Source organism: Salvelinus fontinalis, chromosome 1 (assembly GCF_029448725.1).
Source record: "Salvelinus fontinalis isolate EN_2023a chromosome 1, ASM2944872v1, whole genome shotgun sequence".
NCBI lineage: Eukaryota > Metazoa > Chordata > Actinopteri > Salmoniformes > Salmonidae > Salvelinus > Salvelinus fontinalis.
Window position 1 is genome coordinate 4,631,720 of NC_074665.1, and position 20,000 is coordinate 4,651,719.

Below are 20,000 nucleotides of genomic sequence, written 5' to 3' on the forward strand. Positions count from 1 at the left end.
CCGGTGAGAACCACAACAGCTGCCTGTCAGATTAGAGCTGAAGTTTAGTCCTTCTGATAAAACGGGAGGTCTGAAGGACTGATGGCTAGATCTGGGCCAAACTAACACACTTCACCCGCTGGTATCCACTGTCGACAGACTAGAGCCTGGACACGAGCACTATAAACAGGTTACTTTGTCTACTGGCTGGAAGGAACCTTTTGTTTTTTTTGGGAGGTTTGTATTCTGACTGAGACTGTTGGTTTGTCAAGTTGTGGTCGGACAAGAGTTTCCTGTCTGGCTGTTCATGTGTATGGTTGTATCTTTATTTACCTGGGCAAGTCAGTTAAGAACAAATTCTTATTTACAATAATGGCCTACCGGGGAACAGTGGGTTAACTGCCTTGTTCAGGGAACGAATGACAGATTTTTAACTTGTCAGCTCTGAGATCCGATCCAGCATCCTTTCGGTTACTGGCCAAACGCTCTAAACACTAGGCTACCATATCATACAACCACACTATACCACAACATACAAAACCATACCACACCATACTATACCATACCATACCATACCATAAAATACCATTCCACACTATACCAAAACATACAAAACCATACCACACCATACCATACCATACCATAAAATACCATACCACACTATACCACACAATACCATACTATAACACACTATTCCACACCACACTATACCACACCACGCCATACCATACCATACCATACCACACCATAGCAAACTATACCACAACACACCACAAGATACCACACCCCACCACATCACACCATACCACACCATACCAAACTATACCACAACACACCACAAGATACCACACCACACCATACCATACCATACCATACCACACCATACCAAACTATACCACAACACACCACAAGATACCACACCCCACCACATCACACCATACCACACCATACCAAACTATACCACAACACACCACAGGATACCACACCACACCATACCATACCATACCATACCGCACCATACCAAACTATACCACAACACACCACAAGATACCACACCACACCATACCAAACCATACCACACTATACCATACCACACCATACCACACCACCCGATACCACACCACACCATACCATACCATACCACACTATACCAAACCCTACCACGCCATACCACACCATACAACACTATACCCAACCATACCACACCATACCATGCTATACTACACCATACCACAGTATACCAAACAATACCACACTATACCATAACATACCATACCATTCCACACTATACCACATGATACCATACCATACCAACCCACACTATACCATAACCATAACCATACCAAACCATACCACGCTATACCACACCATACCACACTATACCACACCATACCACACTATTCCATAACATACCATACCATTCCACACTATACCAAACTATACCACACCACACCAAACTATACCACAATACACCAGACCAGACCGTACCACACTATACCATACCACTCTATACCATACCACTCTATACCATACCAAACCACACCATACCACTCTATACCACACCACTCTATACCATACCACACTATACCACACCACACTATACCATACCACACTATACCATACCACACCACACTATACCATACCACACTATACCAAACCACTCTATACCATACCATACCATACCACACTATACCATACCACACTATACCATACCACACTATACCATACCACACTATACCATACCACACTATACCACACTATACCATACCACACTATACCATAACACACCATACCACACTATACCACTCTATACCATACCACTCTATACCATACCACTCTATACCATACCACACTATACCACACTATACCATACCACACTATACCATACCACTCTATACCATACCACTCCATACCATACCACACTATACCATAACACACTATACCATACCACACTATACCATACCACACTATACCATACCACTCTATACCATACAACTCTATACCATACCACACTATACCACACTATACCATACCACACTATACCATACCACTCTATACCATTCCACTCTATACCATACCACACTATACCATACCACACTATACCACACGACACTATACCATACCACTCTATACCATACCACACTATACCATACCACACTATACCACACCACACTATACCACACCACTCTATACCATACCACACTATACCATACCACACTATACCATACCACACTATACCATACCACTCTATACCATACCACTCTATACCATACCACACTATACCATACCACACTATACCACACTATACCATACCACACCATACCATACCACACTATACCATACCACACTATACCATACCACACTATACCATACCATACCATACCACACTATACCACACTATACCATACCACACTATACCATACCACACCATACCACACTATACCACACTATACCATACCACTCTATACCATACCACTCTATACCATACCACACTATACCACACTATACCATACCACACTATACCATACCACTCTATACCATACCACTCCATACCATACCACACTATACCATACCACACTATACCATACCACACTATACCATAACACTCTATACCATACCACACTATACCACACTATACCATACCACACTATACCATACCATACCACACTATACCATACCACTCTATACCATACCACTCTATACCATACCACACTATACCACACCACACTATACCATACCACTCTATACCATACCACTCCATACCATACCACACTATACCATACCACACTATACCATACCACTCTATACCATAACACTCTATACCATACCACACTATACCACACTATACCATACCACACTATACCATACCACACTATACCATACCATACCACACTATACCATACCACTCTATACCATACCACTCTATACCATACCACACTATACCACACCACACTATACCACACCACTCTATACCATACCACACTATACCATACCACACTATACCATACCACTCTATACCATACCACTCTATACCATACCACACTATACCATACCACACTATACCACACTATACCATACCACACCATACCATACCACACTATACCATACCACACTATACCATACCACTCTATACCACACCACTCTATACCATACCATACCAATCTATACCATACCACACTATACCATACCACACCATACCATACCACACTATACCATACCACACTATACCATACCACACTATACCACACTATACCATACCAAACCATACCATGCCACACTATACCATACCACACTATACCACACTATACCACACCACACTATACCATACCACACTATACCATACCATACCACACTATACCATACCACACCATACCACACCACTCTATACCATACCACACTATACCATACCATACCACACTATACCATACCACACTATACCATACCATACCACACTATACCATACCACACTATACCATACCACTCTATACCATACAACACTATACCATACCACACTATACCATACCACTCTATACCATACCACACTATACCATACCACACTATACCATACCACACCACTCTATACCATACAACACTATACCATACCATACCACACTATACCATACCACACTATACCATACCACTCTATACCATACCACACTAAACCATACCACACTATACCATACCACTCTATACCATACCACACTATACCATACCACACTATACCATACCATACCACACTATACCATACCACACCATACCACACCACTCTATACCATACAACACTATACCATACCACACTAAACCATACCACACTATACCATACCACTCTATACCATACCACACTATACCATACCACACTATACCATACCATACCACACTATACCTTACCACACTATACCATACCACTCTATACCATACCACACCACTCTATACCATACCACACTATACCATACCATACCACACTATACCATACCACACTATACCATACCATACCACACTATACCATACCACACCATACCATACCACTCTATACCATACCACATTATACCATACCACTCTATACCATACCACACCACTCTATACCACACCACTCTATACCATACAACACTATACCATACCATACCACACTATACCATACCATACCACACTATACCATACCATACCACACCACTCTATACCATACCACACTATACCATACCATACCACTCTATACCATACCATACCACACTATACAATACCACACCATACCACACCACTCTATACCATACAACACTATACCATACCACTCTATACCATACCACTCTATACCATACCACTCTATACCATGCCACACTATACCATACCACTCTATACCATACCACTCTATACCATACCACTCTATACCATACCACACTATACCATACCACTCTATACCATACCACTCTATACCACACCACTCTATACCATACCACACTATACCATACCACTCTATACCATACCACTCTATACCATACCACACTATACCACACCACTCTATACCATACCACACCATACCATACCACTCTATACCACACCACTCTATACCATACCACACTATACCACACCACTCTATACCATACCACACTATACCATACCACTCTATACCATACCACTCTATACCATACCACTCTATACCATACCACAATATACCATACCACTCTATACCATACCACTCTATACCATACCAAACCACACCATACCACTCTATACCACACCACTCTATACCATACCACACTATACCATATCACACTATATCATACCATACCACACTATACCATACCACTCTATACCATACCACTCTATACCATACCAAACCACACCATACCACTCTATACCACACCACTATATACCATACCACACTATACCACACCACTCTATACCATACCACTCCATACCATACCACACTATACCATACCACACTATACCATACCACACTATACCATACCACACTATACCATAACACTCTATACCATACCACACTATACCACACTATACCATACCACACTATACCATACCATACCACACTATACCATACCACTCTATACCATACCACTCTATACCATACCACACTATACCACACCACACTATACCATACCACTCTATACCATACCACTCCATACCATACCACACTATACCATACCACACCATACCATACCACTCTATACCACACCACTCTATACCATACCACACTATACCACACCACTCTATACCATACCACACTATACCATACCACTCTATACCATACCACTCTATACCATACCACTCTATACCATACCACAATATACCATACCACTCTATACCATACCACTCTATACCATACCAAACCACACCATACCACTCTATACCACACCACTCTATACCATACCACACTATACCATATCACACTATATCATACCATACCACACTATACCATACCACTCTATACCATACCACTCTATACCATACCAAACCACACCATACCACTCTATACCACACCACTATATACCATACCACACTATACCACACCACTCTATACCATACCACTCCATACCATACCACACTATACCATACCACACTATACCATACCACACTATACCATACCACACTATACCATAACACTCTATACCATACCACACTATACCACACTGTACCATACCACACTATACCATACCATACCACACTATACCATACCACTCTATACCATACCACTCTATACCATACCACACTATACCACACCACACTATACCATACCACTCTATACCATACCACTCCATACCATACCACACTATACCATACCACACTATACCATACCACTCTATACCATAACACTCTATACCATACCACACTATACCACACTATACCATACCACACTATACCATACCACACTATACCATACCATACCACACTATACCATACCACTCTATACCATACCACTCTATACCATACCACACTATACCACACCACACTATACCACACCACTCTATACCATACCACACTGTACCATACCACACTATACCATACCACACTATACCATACCACTCTATACCATACCACTCTATACCATACCACACTATACCATACCACACTATACCACACTATACCATACCACACCATACCATACCACACTATACCATACCACACTATACCATACCACTCTATACCACACCACTCTATACCATACCATACCAATCTATACCATACCACACTATACCATACCACACCATACCATACCACACTATACCATACCACACTATACCATACCACACTATACCATACCACACTATACCATACCACACCATACCATGCCACACTATACCATACCACACTATACCACACTATACCACACCACACTATACCATACCACACTATACCACACTATACCATACCACACCATACCACACCACTCTATACCATACCACACTATACCATACCACACTATACCATACCACACCACACTATACCATACCACTCTATACCATACAACACTATACCATACCACACTATACCATACCACTCTATACCATACCACACTATACCATACCACACTATACCACACCACTCTATACCATACAACACTATACCATACCATACCACACTATACCATACCACACTATACCATACCACTCTATACCATACCACACTAAACCATACCACACTATACCATACCACTCTATACCATACCACACTATACCATACCACACTATACCATACCATACCACACTATACCATACCACACCATACCACACCACTCTATACCATACAACACTATACCATACCATACCACACTATACCATACCACACTATACCATACCACTCTATACCATACCACACTATACCATACCACACTATACCATACCACACTATACCATACCACTCTATACCATACCACACCACTCTATACCATACCACACTAGACCATACCATACCACACTATACCATACCACACCATACCACACCACTCTATACCATACAACACTATACCATACCATACCACACTATACCATACCATACCACACTATACCATACCATACCACACCACTCTATACCATACCACACTATACCATACCATACCACTCTATACCATACCATACCACACTATACCATACCATACCACACTATACAATACCACACCATACCACACCACTCTATACCATACAACACTATACCATACCACTCTATACCATACCACTCTATACCATACCACTCTATACCATGCCACACTATACCATACCACTCTATACCATACCACTCTATACCTTTCCACTCTATACCATACCACACTATACCATACCACTCTATACCATACCACTCTATACCACACCACTCTATACCATACCACACTATACCATACCACTCTATACCATACCACTCTATACCATACCACTCTATACCATACCACACTATACCATACCACTCTATACCATACCACACCATACCATACCACACTATACCATACCACAATATACCATACCACTCTATACCATACCACTCTATACCATACCAAACCACACCATACCACTCTATACCACACCACTCTATACCATACCACACTGTACCATACCACACTATATCATACCATACCACACTATACCATACCACTCTATACCATACCACTCTATACCATACCAAACCACACCATACCACTCTATACCACACCACTCTATACCATACCACACTATACCATACCACACTATACCATACCACTCTATACCATACCACACTATACCATACCAAACCACACCATACCACTCTATACCATACCACACTATACCACACCACACTATACCATACCACTCTATACTATACCACACTATACCATACCAAACCACACCATACCACTCTATACCATACCACACTATACCACACCACACTATACCATACCACTCTATACTATACCACACTATACCATACCAAACCACACCATACCACTCTATACCATACCACTCTATACCATACCACACTATACCATACCACACTATACCAATACACACTATACCATACCACACTATACCATACCACAATATACCATACCACACTATACCATACCACACTATACCATACCACTCTATACCATACCACAATATACCATACCACACTATACCACACCATACCACACTATACCATACCACAATATACCATACCACACTATACCATACCACACTATACCATACCACTCTATACCATACCACAATATACCATACCACACTATACCACACCATACCACACCACACCATACCACACTATACCATACCACACTATACCACACCATACCATACCACTCTATACCACACCACACTATACCATACCACACCATACCATACCATGCTCTACCATACCACGCTCTACCATACCATACCACACCATACCACACTATACCATACCACACTATACCATACCATACCATACCACTCTATACCATACCACACTATACCATACCACACTATACCATACCACACTATATCACGCTCTACCATACCACTCTATACCACACCACACTATACCATACCACACCACACCATACCACACCACACAATACCATGCTCTACCATACCACGCTCTACCATACCATACCACACCATGCCACACTATACCACACCACACTATACCATACCACACCACACCACACCATAGCACACCACACTATACCAAACCAAACAGCCAACAATTATGTGTATGTTTGTGTGTGTAGTTTGTTAATCCACTTGTCTCCCTCCTGTTCTGTCCAGGTCCTCCCTGACAGAGGCTGAGCAGACTGAGGAGAGGAGTAAGGCTCCTTCTTTCACCTCCTCCCCACCTCCTCCCCCTGTCACCTCCTCCCCACCTCCTCCCCCTGCCACCTACTCCCCACCTCCTCCCCCTGCCACCTCCTCCCCTTCTCCTCCCCCTGTCACCTCCTCCCCACCACCTCCCCCTGTCACCTCCTCCCCACCTCCTTCCCCTGTCACCTCCTCCCCACCTCCTCCCCCTGTCACCTCCTCCCCACCTCCTCCCCCTGTCACCTCCTTCCCACCTCCTCCCCCTGTCACCTCCTCCCCACCTCCTCCCCCTATCCCCTCCTCCCTACCTCCTCCCACTGTCACCTCCTCCCCTCCTCCTCCCACGTCTCCTGGACAAGTCTTCCAGTACCCTCCTGCCCTCCCTACCTACCTTCAGGAAGATTTTCCCACCCCTCCTCCCACTCCGCAAGAGAGGCCGCCCCCAGAGCTCCAGTCGACTGAGCTCGACAGACCACTTCCTGCATCCCCCCAGGCTCCAGCAGAAGCCCAGGCTTCTTCCCCACCTGCAGCCCAGGCGTCTTCCCCACCTGCATCCCAGGCTTCTTCCCCACCTGCAGCCCAGGCTTCTTCCCCACCTGCAGCCCTTGCAGCAGCCTCGGTTGTCCCGCCTCTACCTGTACCTCCACCCTCTGAGAGTCGGGACACCACATTCACTACCACAACATTCTCTGAACCCTCGACAGAAGTCTCATCAGAACCCTCAGCCTTCCCACCTCAACCTCCACCCCGTGAAGAGGACACCACCTCCACCCCTGCATCCTGTGACCCCTGTGACCCTACACCCAGGTATGGTTACCTCTATGTTGCTATATTGGACCAGTGTCATACGCGTCTACAGTACCAGTCAAACGTTTGGACACACCTACTTATTCCAGGGTTATTTCTTTATTTTGTAAAATAATAGTGAAGACATCAAAACTATGAAATAACACATATGGAATCAAGTCAAAGTGTTAAAGTGTTAAACAAATAAAAATATATCATATATTTTGAGATTCTTCAAAGTAGCCACCCTTTGCCTTGATGACAGCTTTGCACACTTGAATTACAGAGACCAGCTTCTCCAACAACACGTACCAGTCCCATCTTAACCACGTCAATAGAATAAGGCCAGCTTGGGTGATAACTCAATTGTATAGTATTTTATTTAAAAAAAATTTATTTAACCTTTATTTAACCTAAGTAACCCATTGTTCTCTCTAAGAACACATTTATTTGAGTTGAGTGCACTTGACAGTGATTATTTATGTTTCGAAACTTTTCCAGTTGAACATTCTGCTCCAGTCCTGTTAGGTTAGAATTTTGATTTCAGAGAGAGTGAAAGAGAGAGAGCTTGAGAGAGAGAGAGTGAAAGAGAGAGAGCTTGAGAGAGAGAGAGTGAAAGAGAGAGAGCTTGAGAGTGAAAGAGAGAGAGAGCTTGAGAGAGAGCTTGAGAGAGAGAGAGTGAAAGAGAGAGAGCTTGAGAGAGAGAGAGTGAAAGAGAGAGAGCTTGAGAGAGAGAGAGTGAAAGAGAGAGAGCTTGAGAGAGAGAGAGTGAAAGAGAGAGAGCTTGAGAGAGAGAGAGTGAAAGAGAGAGAGTGAAAGAGAGAGAGCTTGAGAGAGAGAGCTTGAGAGAGAGAGAGCTTGAGAGAGTGAAAGAGAGAGAGTGAGAGAGAGAGAGAGAGACAGAGACAGAGAGAGAGACAGAGAGAGAGACAGAGAGAGAGACAGAGAGAGAGACAGAGAGAGAGACAGAGAGAGACAGAGAGAGACAGAGAGATGTGTGTTGTAGGCTTAGTGAGAGCTGATGTGTGGGCTTCTATAACTATCCTCACAAGGATAGTAAACAAGGAAAATTCTCCCTCGTGGGGACATTTCCCAGGTCCCCGTGAGGAAAAGGGCTATTTTAAGCTTAGGGATTAGAATTAGGTTACGATTACAATTATGGTTAGGGTTACAATTAGGGTAAGGGCTAGGGTAAAGGGTTAGGGTAAGGGCTAGGGTAAAGGGTTAGGGTAAGGGCTAGGTTAAAGGGTTAGGGTAAGGGCTAGGGTAAAGGGTTAGGGTAAGGGCTAGGGTAAAGGGCTAGGGTAAAGGGTTAGGGTAAAGGGTAAGGGCTAGGGTAAAGGGTTAGGGTAAGGGCTAGGGTAAAGGGTTAGGGTAAGGGATAGGGTAAAGGGTTAGGGTAAGGGCTAGGGTAAAGGGTAAGGGTTAGGGTAAAGGGTTAGGGTAAGGGCTAGGGTGAAGGGTTAGGGTAAGGGCTAGGGTAAAGGGCTAGGGTAAAGGGTTAGGGTAAAGGGCTAGGGTAAAGGGTTAGGGTAAAGGGCTAGGGTAAAGGGTTAGGGTAAAGGGTTAGGGTAAAGGGTTAGGGTAAAGGGTAAGGGCTAGGGTAAAGGGTTAGGGTAAGGGCTAGGGTAAAGGGTTAGGGTAAGGGCTAGGGTAAGGGCTAGGGTAAGGGCTATGGTAAAGGGTTAGGGTAAGGGATAGGGTAAAGGGTTAGGGTAAGGGCTAGGTTAAAGGGTTAGGGTAAGGGTTAGGGTAAAGGGTTAGGGTAAGGGCTAGGGTAAAGGGTAAGGGTTAGGGTAAAGGGTTAGGGTAAGGGTTAGGGTAAGGGCTAGGGTAAAGGGTAAGGGTTAGGGTAAAGGGTTAGGGTAAGGGCTAGGGTAAAGGGTTAGAGTAATGGCTAGGGTAAAGGGTTAGGGTAAGGGCTAGGGTAAAGGTTTAGGGTAAGGGCTAGGGTAAAGGGTTAGGGTAAGGGCTAGGGTAAAGGGTTAGGGTAAGTGCTAGGGTAAAGGGTTAGGGTAAGGGCTAGTGTAAAGGGTAAGGGATAGGGTAAGGGATAGGGTAAAGGGTAAGGGCTAGTGTAAAGGGTAAGGGTTAGGGTAAGGGCCAGGGTAAAGGGTTAGGGTAAGGGCTAGGGTAAAGGTTTAGGGTAAGGGCTAGGGTAAGGTTTAAGGTTAGAGGTTAGGGAAAATAGTTTTTTGAATGGAAATACATTTTTAGGCCCCCACGTGGATGCAAGTGTGTGTGTGTGTGTGTGTGTGTGAGTTGACTGGACTTGATAAGTACATAATCCCTTGTAATCGTGTTTTTCCACCATGCACTTCCATATTCCACCAGCAGAGGGCAGGTATGACCCAATGATGTCATATCAACCCTGTCAGAGTATTCACAGCCTGTCTCTCTGCACCCTGCTGTCTGCGCTACGCAGTTAGATGGTGCACTACATAGAAACACAATCCACAGATTGGGTTTCCCCCTTCAAATTGATGATGGCATCATGGGTGGACTGGCAGCCATTGTGAGTGTACCTATTGGGGCCAAACAGGAAGTAAAATTATTCTATTTCTATGGGGCAGCGTGCATAGACAATCCCAGCTAAGACATGCACTATATGTACAAAAGTATGTGGACACCCCTTCAAATTAGTGGATTCGGCTATTTCAGCCACACCCGTTGCCTACAGGTGTATAAAATGGAGCACACAGCCATGCAATCTCCATAGACAAACATTGTCAGGCGAATGACCCGTGCTGAAGAGCTTAGTGACTTTCAACGTGGCACCGTCCTAGGATGCCACCTTTCCAAAAAAGGCAGTTCATCACATTTCTGCCCCGGTCAACTGTAAGTGCTGTTATTGTGAAGAGAAAACGTCTAAGAGCAACAACGGCTTAGCCGCGAAGTGGTAGACCACACAAGCTCACAGAACGGAACCGCCAAGTGCCGAAGCGCATAAAAATCCTTCTCAGAAGAGTGGAGGCTGTTATATTAATGCCCAGGATTTGGGAATGAGATGTTTAACGAGCAGGTGTCCATATACATTTGGTCATGTAGTTTACCTCATCAGTCCATCTCATCCACTACTATATATTAAAGATGGACTAGGGTATGCATAAATCGCTCCACCATTTCCTGGTTGTTAAAATTCAGTTTCAGTTTATGTGCAGAGAATCATTGTACCATTTAAAACCGCTGTGAAATACACTGAACAAAAATATAAATGTAAAAAAAATGATGAGCTGAAAATACATGTATAAATGTTTTTCCCCATACACACAAAAAGCTTATTTCTCTCAAATGTTGTGCTAAAATTTGTTTACATCCCTTTTAGTGAGCATTTCACCTTTGCCAAGATCCATCCACCTGACAAGTGTGTCATATCAAGAGGCTGATTAATGATCATTACACAGGTGCACCTTGTGCCGAGGACAAAAAACCGCCACTAAAATGTGCAATTTTGTCACACAACACAATAACACAGATGTCTCAAGTTTTGAGGGAGCATGCCATTGGCATGCTGACTGCAGGAAGGTCCACCAGAGCTGTTGCCAGAGATTTGAATGTTCCTTTCTCTACCATAAGCCGCCTCCAACGTTGTTTTAGAGAATTTTGCACCTCCAACCGATCTCACAACCGCAGACCACATGTACGGCGTCGTGTGGGTGAGCGGTTTGCTGATGTCAACGTTGTGAACAGAGTGCCCCATGGTGGCTGTGGGGTTATGGTATGGGCAGGCATAATTGCATTTTATCTATGGCAATTTGAATACACAAAATACTTATTTTTTTAAAGTCAGATAAGAACCAATTCTTATTTACAATGACAAAAATACCATGTGATGGCCAATTTTCTTAAAGAATCTGTGACCATCACATGCACATCTGTATTCCCAGTCATGTGAAATCCATAGATTAGGGCCTAATGAATTTATTTCAATTGACTGATTTCCTTATATGAACTGTAACTGAGTAAAATCAGTGAAATTGTTGCATGTTGCATTTATATTTTATATATATATATATATATATATATATATATATATATATATTATATATATATATATATGTTGTGTTTCAACTGTTTTAAGCCACAATTTGAAGACACAAAAAACAAAACTTAAGAATGGGAAGCATAGAAATAGAGCACATAGAACAGATATACTGCTTCTCAGGCTTGCTGTCAATGAGAATGGCAGATCTATAACTCAGATTTCTATGTGAATTTGGGTCAGGTCGCCCGAAAAAGTTACATTTTGTGGCTTTCAATTATATACTTTCTTTTTTGCATATGTCATGTAGCATACTGTAAGCCTACCTGTAATTGTAGTACTACTACATCCTATTTGGCATTCATACATCTATGAAAACCACATATATATATATATATATATATATATATATATATATATATATATATATATATATATATATATATATATACCTAGCCCAGTGTTTTAGAGAAGAGTCGTACATCTTAGAGATCTTACAGAATATAGTTCTAGATGTTTTTTTTTGTTGTATCCTGGGGGTAGAGCTGCATGAACTTGGCATACACACATTCATAATAACCCCTTTCTCCCAGTGAAAACAGTGCCATGGGAGGCTGGGCTAGTGCTAGTGCTACTGCAGGCTAGTGAAGAGTGGTGCAGCGGCGGTAGCTATTATTTATGATGATGTGTAAATAGAATAGAAGCAGAGAGGGAAGCAGAGCCAAGAGGGTAGCAACAAGGAGCCCTGCTATTGGCTGTGGAAGAGAGGTGGAAGGAGTAGCCCTGCAATTGGCTGTGAATGGGGAGGATCATATCTATAATTATGGTAATTGAAGAGACACAGTGACTTGGGAGAGAAACACATATCAGTGATAGAGGCTAGGGAGATAAAGAGGTATGGCATGATGACAGAGTCTAGGGAGATAAAGAGGTATGGCATGATGATAGAGTCTAGGGAGATAAAGAGGTATGGCATGATGACAGGACACCCCCTGGTCAGGACACTAGTCTATCTCCTGTTACTGTAGTGTGAGGCAGCTTGATGTACAGGACACCCCCTGGACTGGACACTAGTCTATCTCCTGTTTCTGTTGGGAGACAGCTTGATGTACAGGACACCCCCTGGACAGGACACTAGTCTATCTCCTGTTTCTGTAGAGAGACAGCTTGATGTACAGGACACCCCCTGGACAGGACACTAGTCTATCTCCTGTTTCTGTAGAGACAGCTTGATGTACAGGACACCCCCTGGACAGGACACTAGTCTATCACAGGTCCTTACCCCCAATCCATCTCCTTAATGCTGAGTGCCAAACAGAGAAGCAGCTGTCCCATTTTACCAGTGTTTGGGATTGAACTCCCAACCCTTCCGATCTCAGGGCACTCTAACCACAAGACCATTGAGTAAGGTTAAGTTTAGTCAAAGGGTTAACTGTAGTTGTGCAGCTGTTGGAGGGTATAAACTCTGAGACCAACGGAGTATTAGGGAGACTAAATAATACTTTGATTAAAACTACGACTCGGGCGATGAGAGAAATATTTAGATGAATGTGTTGTGAAAATCACATGTCGGAGGATTTACTACAATATACTGTAAGAACCTAAATAAAAGACAAAATGTAATTCTAAGTTGACCCATTGTGTGTACATAGCCCCAGGACAGCAACCCTGTGAGAGGGTCTTATGGGATATAAACAGGGAGAAGCAGGTTCTTGCTCTAGGCTCCTTCAGACGTACAGACAGACGGCCAGAGACGAGGCTGAACAGAAAGGCTGTATGTCCATCAGCAGGTTCTTGCTCTAGGCTCCTTCAGACGTACAGACAGACGGCCAGAGACGAGGCTGAACAGAAAGGCTGTATGTCCATCAGCAGGTTCTTGCTCTAGGCTCCTTCGGACGTACAGACAGACGGCCAGAGACGAGGCTGAACAGAAAGGCTGTATGTCCATCAGCAGGTTCTTGCTCTAGGCTCCTTCGGACGTACAGACAGACGGCCAGAGACGAGGCTGAACAGAAAGGCTGTATGCCCATCAGCCCTTCTGAGAGATGAATAGACGAGGCTGAAAAAAGCCGCAGCTCGCTCTCTCCTTTTAGCTCTCTTACTGTTGAGAGGATTTAGTGGGATATTCACATTTCTGAACTCTTTATCTAAGAAAAGGTTTCACTCCTCAGCGAGGGGAGATCTTATAGGACTGTGCCTCCATGAAACCCTGTAGGCGGTCTTCCTCCAACCTGGGTTTAAGTACGGGCCTTTGAATCAATCCTCTTCATCTGCTGTTAACACATTTACATATTGTTTTATTTCTTTAACCTTTATTTTAACTAGGCAAGTCAGTTCAGAACAACATTCTTATCTACAATGACGGCCTACCCCAGCCAAACCCGGACGACACTGGGCCAAACCCGGACGACGCTGGGCCAAACCCGGACGACGTTGGGCCAGACCCGGACGACGCTGGGCCAAACCCGGACGATGCTGGGCCAAACTCGGACGACACTGGGCCAATTGTGCACCGCCCTATGGGACTCCCAATCACGGCCGGTTGTGATGCAGTCTAGATTTGAACCAGGGGACTGTAGTGATGCCTCTAGCGCCGAGCTGCAGTGCCTTAGACCGCTGCGTCACTCGGGAACATCTGGCGACCCACAATTCACCACGCAGACCAAGGTTATGAATCTTTCACAGAAATAAAAACCTGCCAATTAAATAACTTCCAGCGCCCTGCCTCGCTTGAAAGATTTATTCCCTTACTTTCTCAGCTGCTGAGGGGTTAGCAGAAGTGCATGGGCTGATGTTGCTGCTACTGTGTGTGTTGTGTCATTTGTGTGTGTGTGTGTCTGTGTGTGTCTGTTTGTGTCTGTGTCTGTGTCTGTGTGTATCTGTGTGTGTCTGTGTGTGTGTGTGTCTGTGTGTGTCTGTGTGTGTGTGTGTCTGTGTGTGTCTGTGTGTCTGTGTCTGTGTGTGGTCCTCATGCAGTGTGAAGCATTATAAATCACAACACATAAGTGGTTCTCGTCAACCATTCCAACATTATACCTCGGTGTTTAAAAGCTAAGTCTATATGGACTTTGATGAAGACCGCTAACGGAAACTGACCAGCTCATTCACACACCTACTATCTTAATGCTTTACTTTATACTACTTTTGTGTCTATTGATTGTCTTCCTTCAGTAGCCTGTTTCGCTTCATTACTGTAAAACGGGGGTCCTCTCCAGTTGAATGAGTTCCTGGTTAGTGATTACCAGACTATTGGGATTTGGACTGTTGACTGACAGGCAACAATCCCATCGGGATCATTGCTATTGAACGTCTGTGTGGATACTTAAAAGTGACAATTCCTGAGAAACCGGTGTTTGTAGGATATATCGGGTGTTGTTTCGTATCGGGCCGGTAAACCGTGCCAATATATCCTCCAAACACCGGCTTTGATGGCATTATCACTTTTATACAACGGGTTACCAACATATTTTAAATAATGATTGACATATTTTCATTCAAAATGTTATTTTGATTAATTTCTTTATACTATTTCATCCTTCCGCAAGATATAGTCCCGACAACAAATCTAGGGTTGCTACCCAAGCCGGCTGGTCGTTCGTTCTATCGGTTCGGTTGCCAGAGACGCGACCCAGTCGTTCAGTCTTTTTGTTCTGTATCTACGGACGCGACCCAGTCGTTCAGTCTTTATGTTCTGTATCCACGGACGTGACCCAGTCGTTCAGTCTTTTTGTTCTGTATCTATGGACGCGACCCAGTCGTTCAGTCTTTTTGTTCTGTATCTATGGACGCGACCCAGTCGTTCAGTCTTTATGTTCTGTATCCACGGACGCGACTCAGTCGTTCAGTCTTTTTGTTCTGTATCTGTGGACGCGACCCAGTCGTTCAGTCTTTTTGTTCTGTATCTATGGACCCGACCCAGTCGTTCAGTCTTCTTGTTCTGTATCTATGGACGCGACCCAATCGTTCAGTCTTTTTGTTCTGTATCTATGGACGCGACCCAATCGTTCAGTCTTTTTGTTCTGTATCTATAGACGTGACCCAGTCGTTCAGTCTTTTTGTTCTGTATCTACGGACGCGACTCAGTCGTTCAGTCTTTTTGTTCTGTATCTATGGACCCGACCCAGTCGTTCAGTCTTCTTGTTCTGTATCTATGGACGCGACCCAATCGTTCAGTCTTTTTGTTCTGTATCTATGGACGCGACCCAATCGTTCAGTCTTTTTGTTCTGTATCTATAGACGTGACCCAGTCGTTCAGTCTTTTTGTTCTGTATCTACGGACGCGACTCAGTCGTTCAGTCTTTTTGTTCTGTATCTATGGACGCGACCCAGTCGTTCAGTCTTTTTGTTCTGTATCTATGGACGCGACCTAGTTGTTCAGTCTTTATGTTCTGTATCTACGGACGCGACTCAGTCGTTCAGCCTAAATGTTCCGTTGTCACGATGGCTGGCAGCGTTCGTATTCCTTGCGTGCGAGCTAACCAACTTCAGCTAACACAGTCATGTCCAACAGCGCAGCCAGAATAACAGCAATGTTTTTTTGTGTGTGTGATACATCCAAAACAATGAGCTAATGAAGTGTGATTTCACCTGGGATAGAAATTTGCTCTAAGATATGCCATTTTGCAGATGAGTGTTATCTAATGCGAATTACGTGTATTGATTTTACACATGGGTCGTCCCAGGAATCGAACCTATAACCCTGGTGGTGCAAGAGTCATGCTCTACCAACTGAGCTAATCCGGACCACTGGACACCGTTCAGAGGAGCTAGCCAACTACACAGCTAGCCAACTACACAGCTAACGCAACTACACAGCTAACGCAACTACACAGTTAACGCAACTACACAGCTAACGCAACTACACAGCTAACGCAACTACACAGCTAACGCAACTACACAGCTAACACAACCACACAGCTAACGCAACTACACAGCTAACGCAACTACACAGCTAACGCGACTACACAGCTATCGCAACTACACAGTTAACGCAACTACACAGCTAACTCAACTACACAGCTAACGCAACTACACAGCTAACACAACTACACAGCTAACACAACTACACAGCTAACACAATTGCTTCAAAACTGAAGCTGAAATGACAGCAAACCAGCTGCATTTCCTATTTTCTATTGACATTTCTTTATAGATATCCATAAAAAATGATGCTGATTCATGATTTCAATTGGCTGAGAAAAGCAGCCTGTCTGTCTCGTCCCGCCTCCTTCATTTCTATGGGACAATCTGGAGATTGAATTTCAATATTGAGACAATGTTAGAAATGTCGGACAGAAAGACAGCAATGTTTGTACAAATCTCCGCTGTTGAAAACCAATTGCTAGTCTAAACTAAATGTAGGATAATATATAGATGCTTTTATTGTTGAGATATAGTATATAAAATGTCAGTGGTGTAAAGTACCTGAGTAAAAATACTTTAAAGTACTACTTAAGTAGTTTTTTGGGGGTATCTGTACTCCACATTACTATTTATATTTTTGACAACTTTTACTTCACTACATTCCTAAAGAAAATAATATACTTTTTACTCCATACATTTTCTCTGACACCCAAAAGTACTCGTTCCATTTTGAATGCTTAGCAGGACAGGAAAATGGTCTAATTCACACACTTATCAAGAGAACATCCCTGGTCATCCCTACTGCCTCTGATCTGACAGACTCACTAAACACAAATGCCTAGTTTGTGAATGATGTCTAAGTGTTGGAGTGTGCCCCTGGCTCTCCGTCCCGCCAAAAAGAATACAAATTGTGCCGTACGCTTTGCTTAATAAAAGGAATCTGAAATGGTTTATCATTTTACTTTTGATATTTAAGTACATTTTTAGCAATTTCCTTTAATTTTGATACTTTTAGACTTTTATTCAAGTATTATTTTACTATTTTATTATTTTTCATTTTCTATTACGGTATCTTCACATTTTCTCAAGTATGACAATTGAGTACGTTTTACACCACCGATGAGCCAGTGGATTGCTCAGTCAGATGGAACAGAGTAAAGAGGCGTTTTAACCTCGTAGATTTAGCCGGTGGTAACTTGTGGAATAGACACCGGCTGGAATGCGCTTTTAACCAATCAACATTCAGGATTAGACCCACCCGTTGTATAAATATGTGTCACGTGTGTTAATGTGCGTTTTGATTTTCCAATTCTCCATATTTGAATCATATCTCGTTGTGTGTAAAGGAACACTTCTAGTACAACATGTTTTGCCCCCCATAATACTGTACTGGACTGGGATGAGTGGAATGATTTGTATGACTGGATCCTTGTTTATTCAGGTAGAGCTACAGTACCTGACCTGGCCCTTGTCAAATTCCTGGTGTAACTCCAGACACTGCAAGTCCATGGAGTCTCAGTCATTCTACACTACTTTCCCAGGAGTGAACAATGGACTAGTACTTCTCATATTTCAGACTGTCTACTTTCCCAGTATTCCACTGCTTCTATCCAATGAATGGGCAATGTTTGTGTGTG

General features: G+C 43.3%; 1 protein-coding gene across 1 annotated transcript in view; it reads left to right on the forward strand.

The window, feature by feature from the left end:
* The window catches only part of LOC129867252 (uncharacterized), a gene marked incomplete at its 3' end in the record, with an annotated part of 142,645 nt that overhangs the window by 38,918 nt on the left and 83,727 nt on the right, over positions 1–20,000 (forward strand). The window contains 1 exon segment of the mRNA XM_055940571.1: positions 8,703–9,539. Within this exon segment, the coding sequence (XP_055796546.1) occupies positions 8,703–9,539 (837 nt within the window).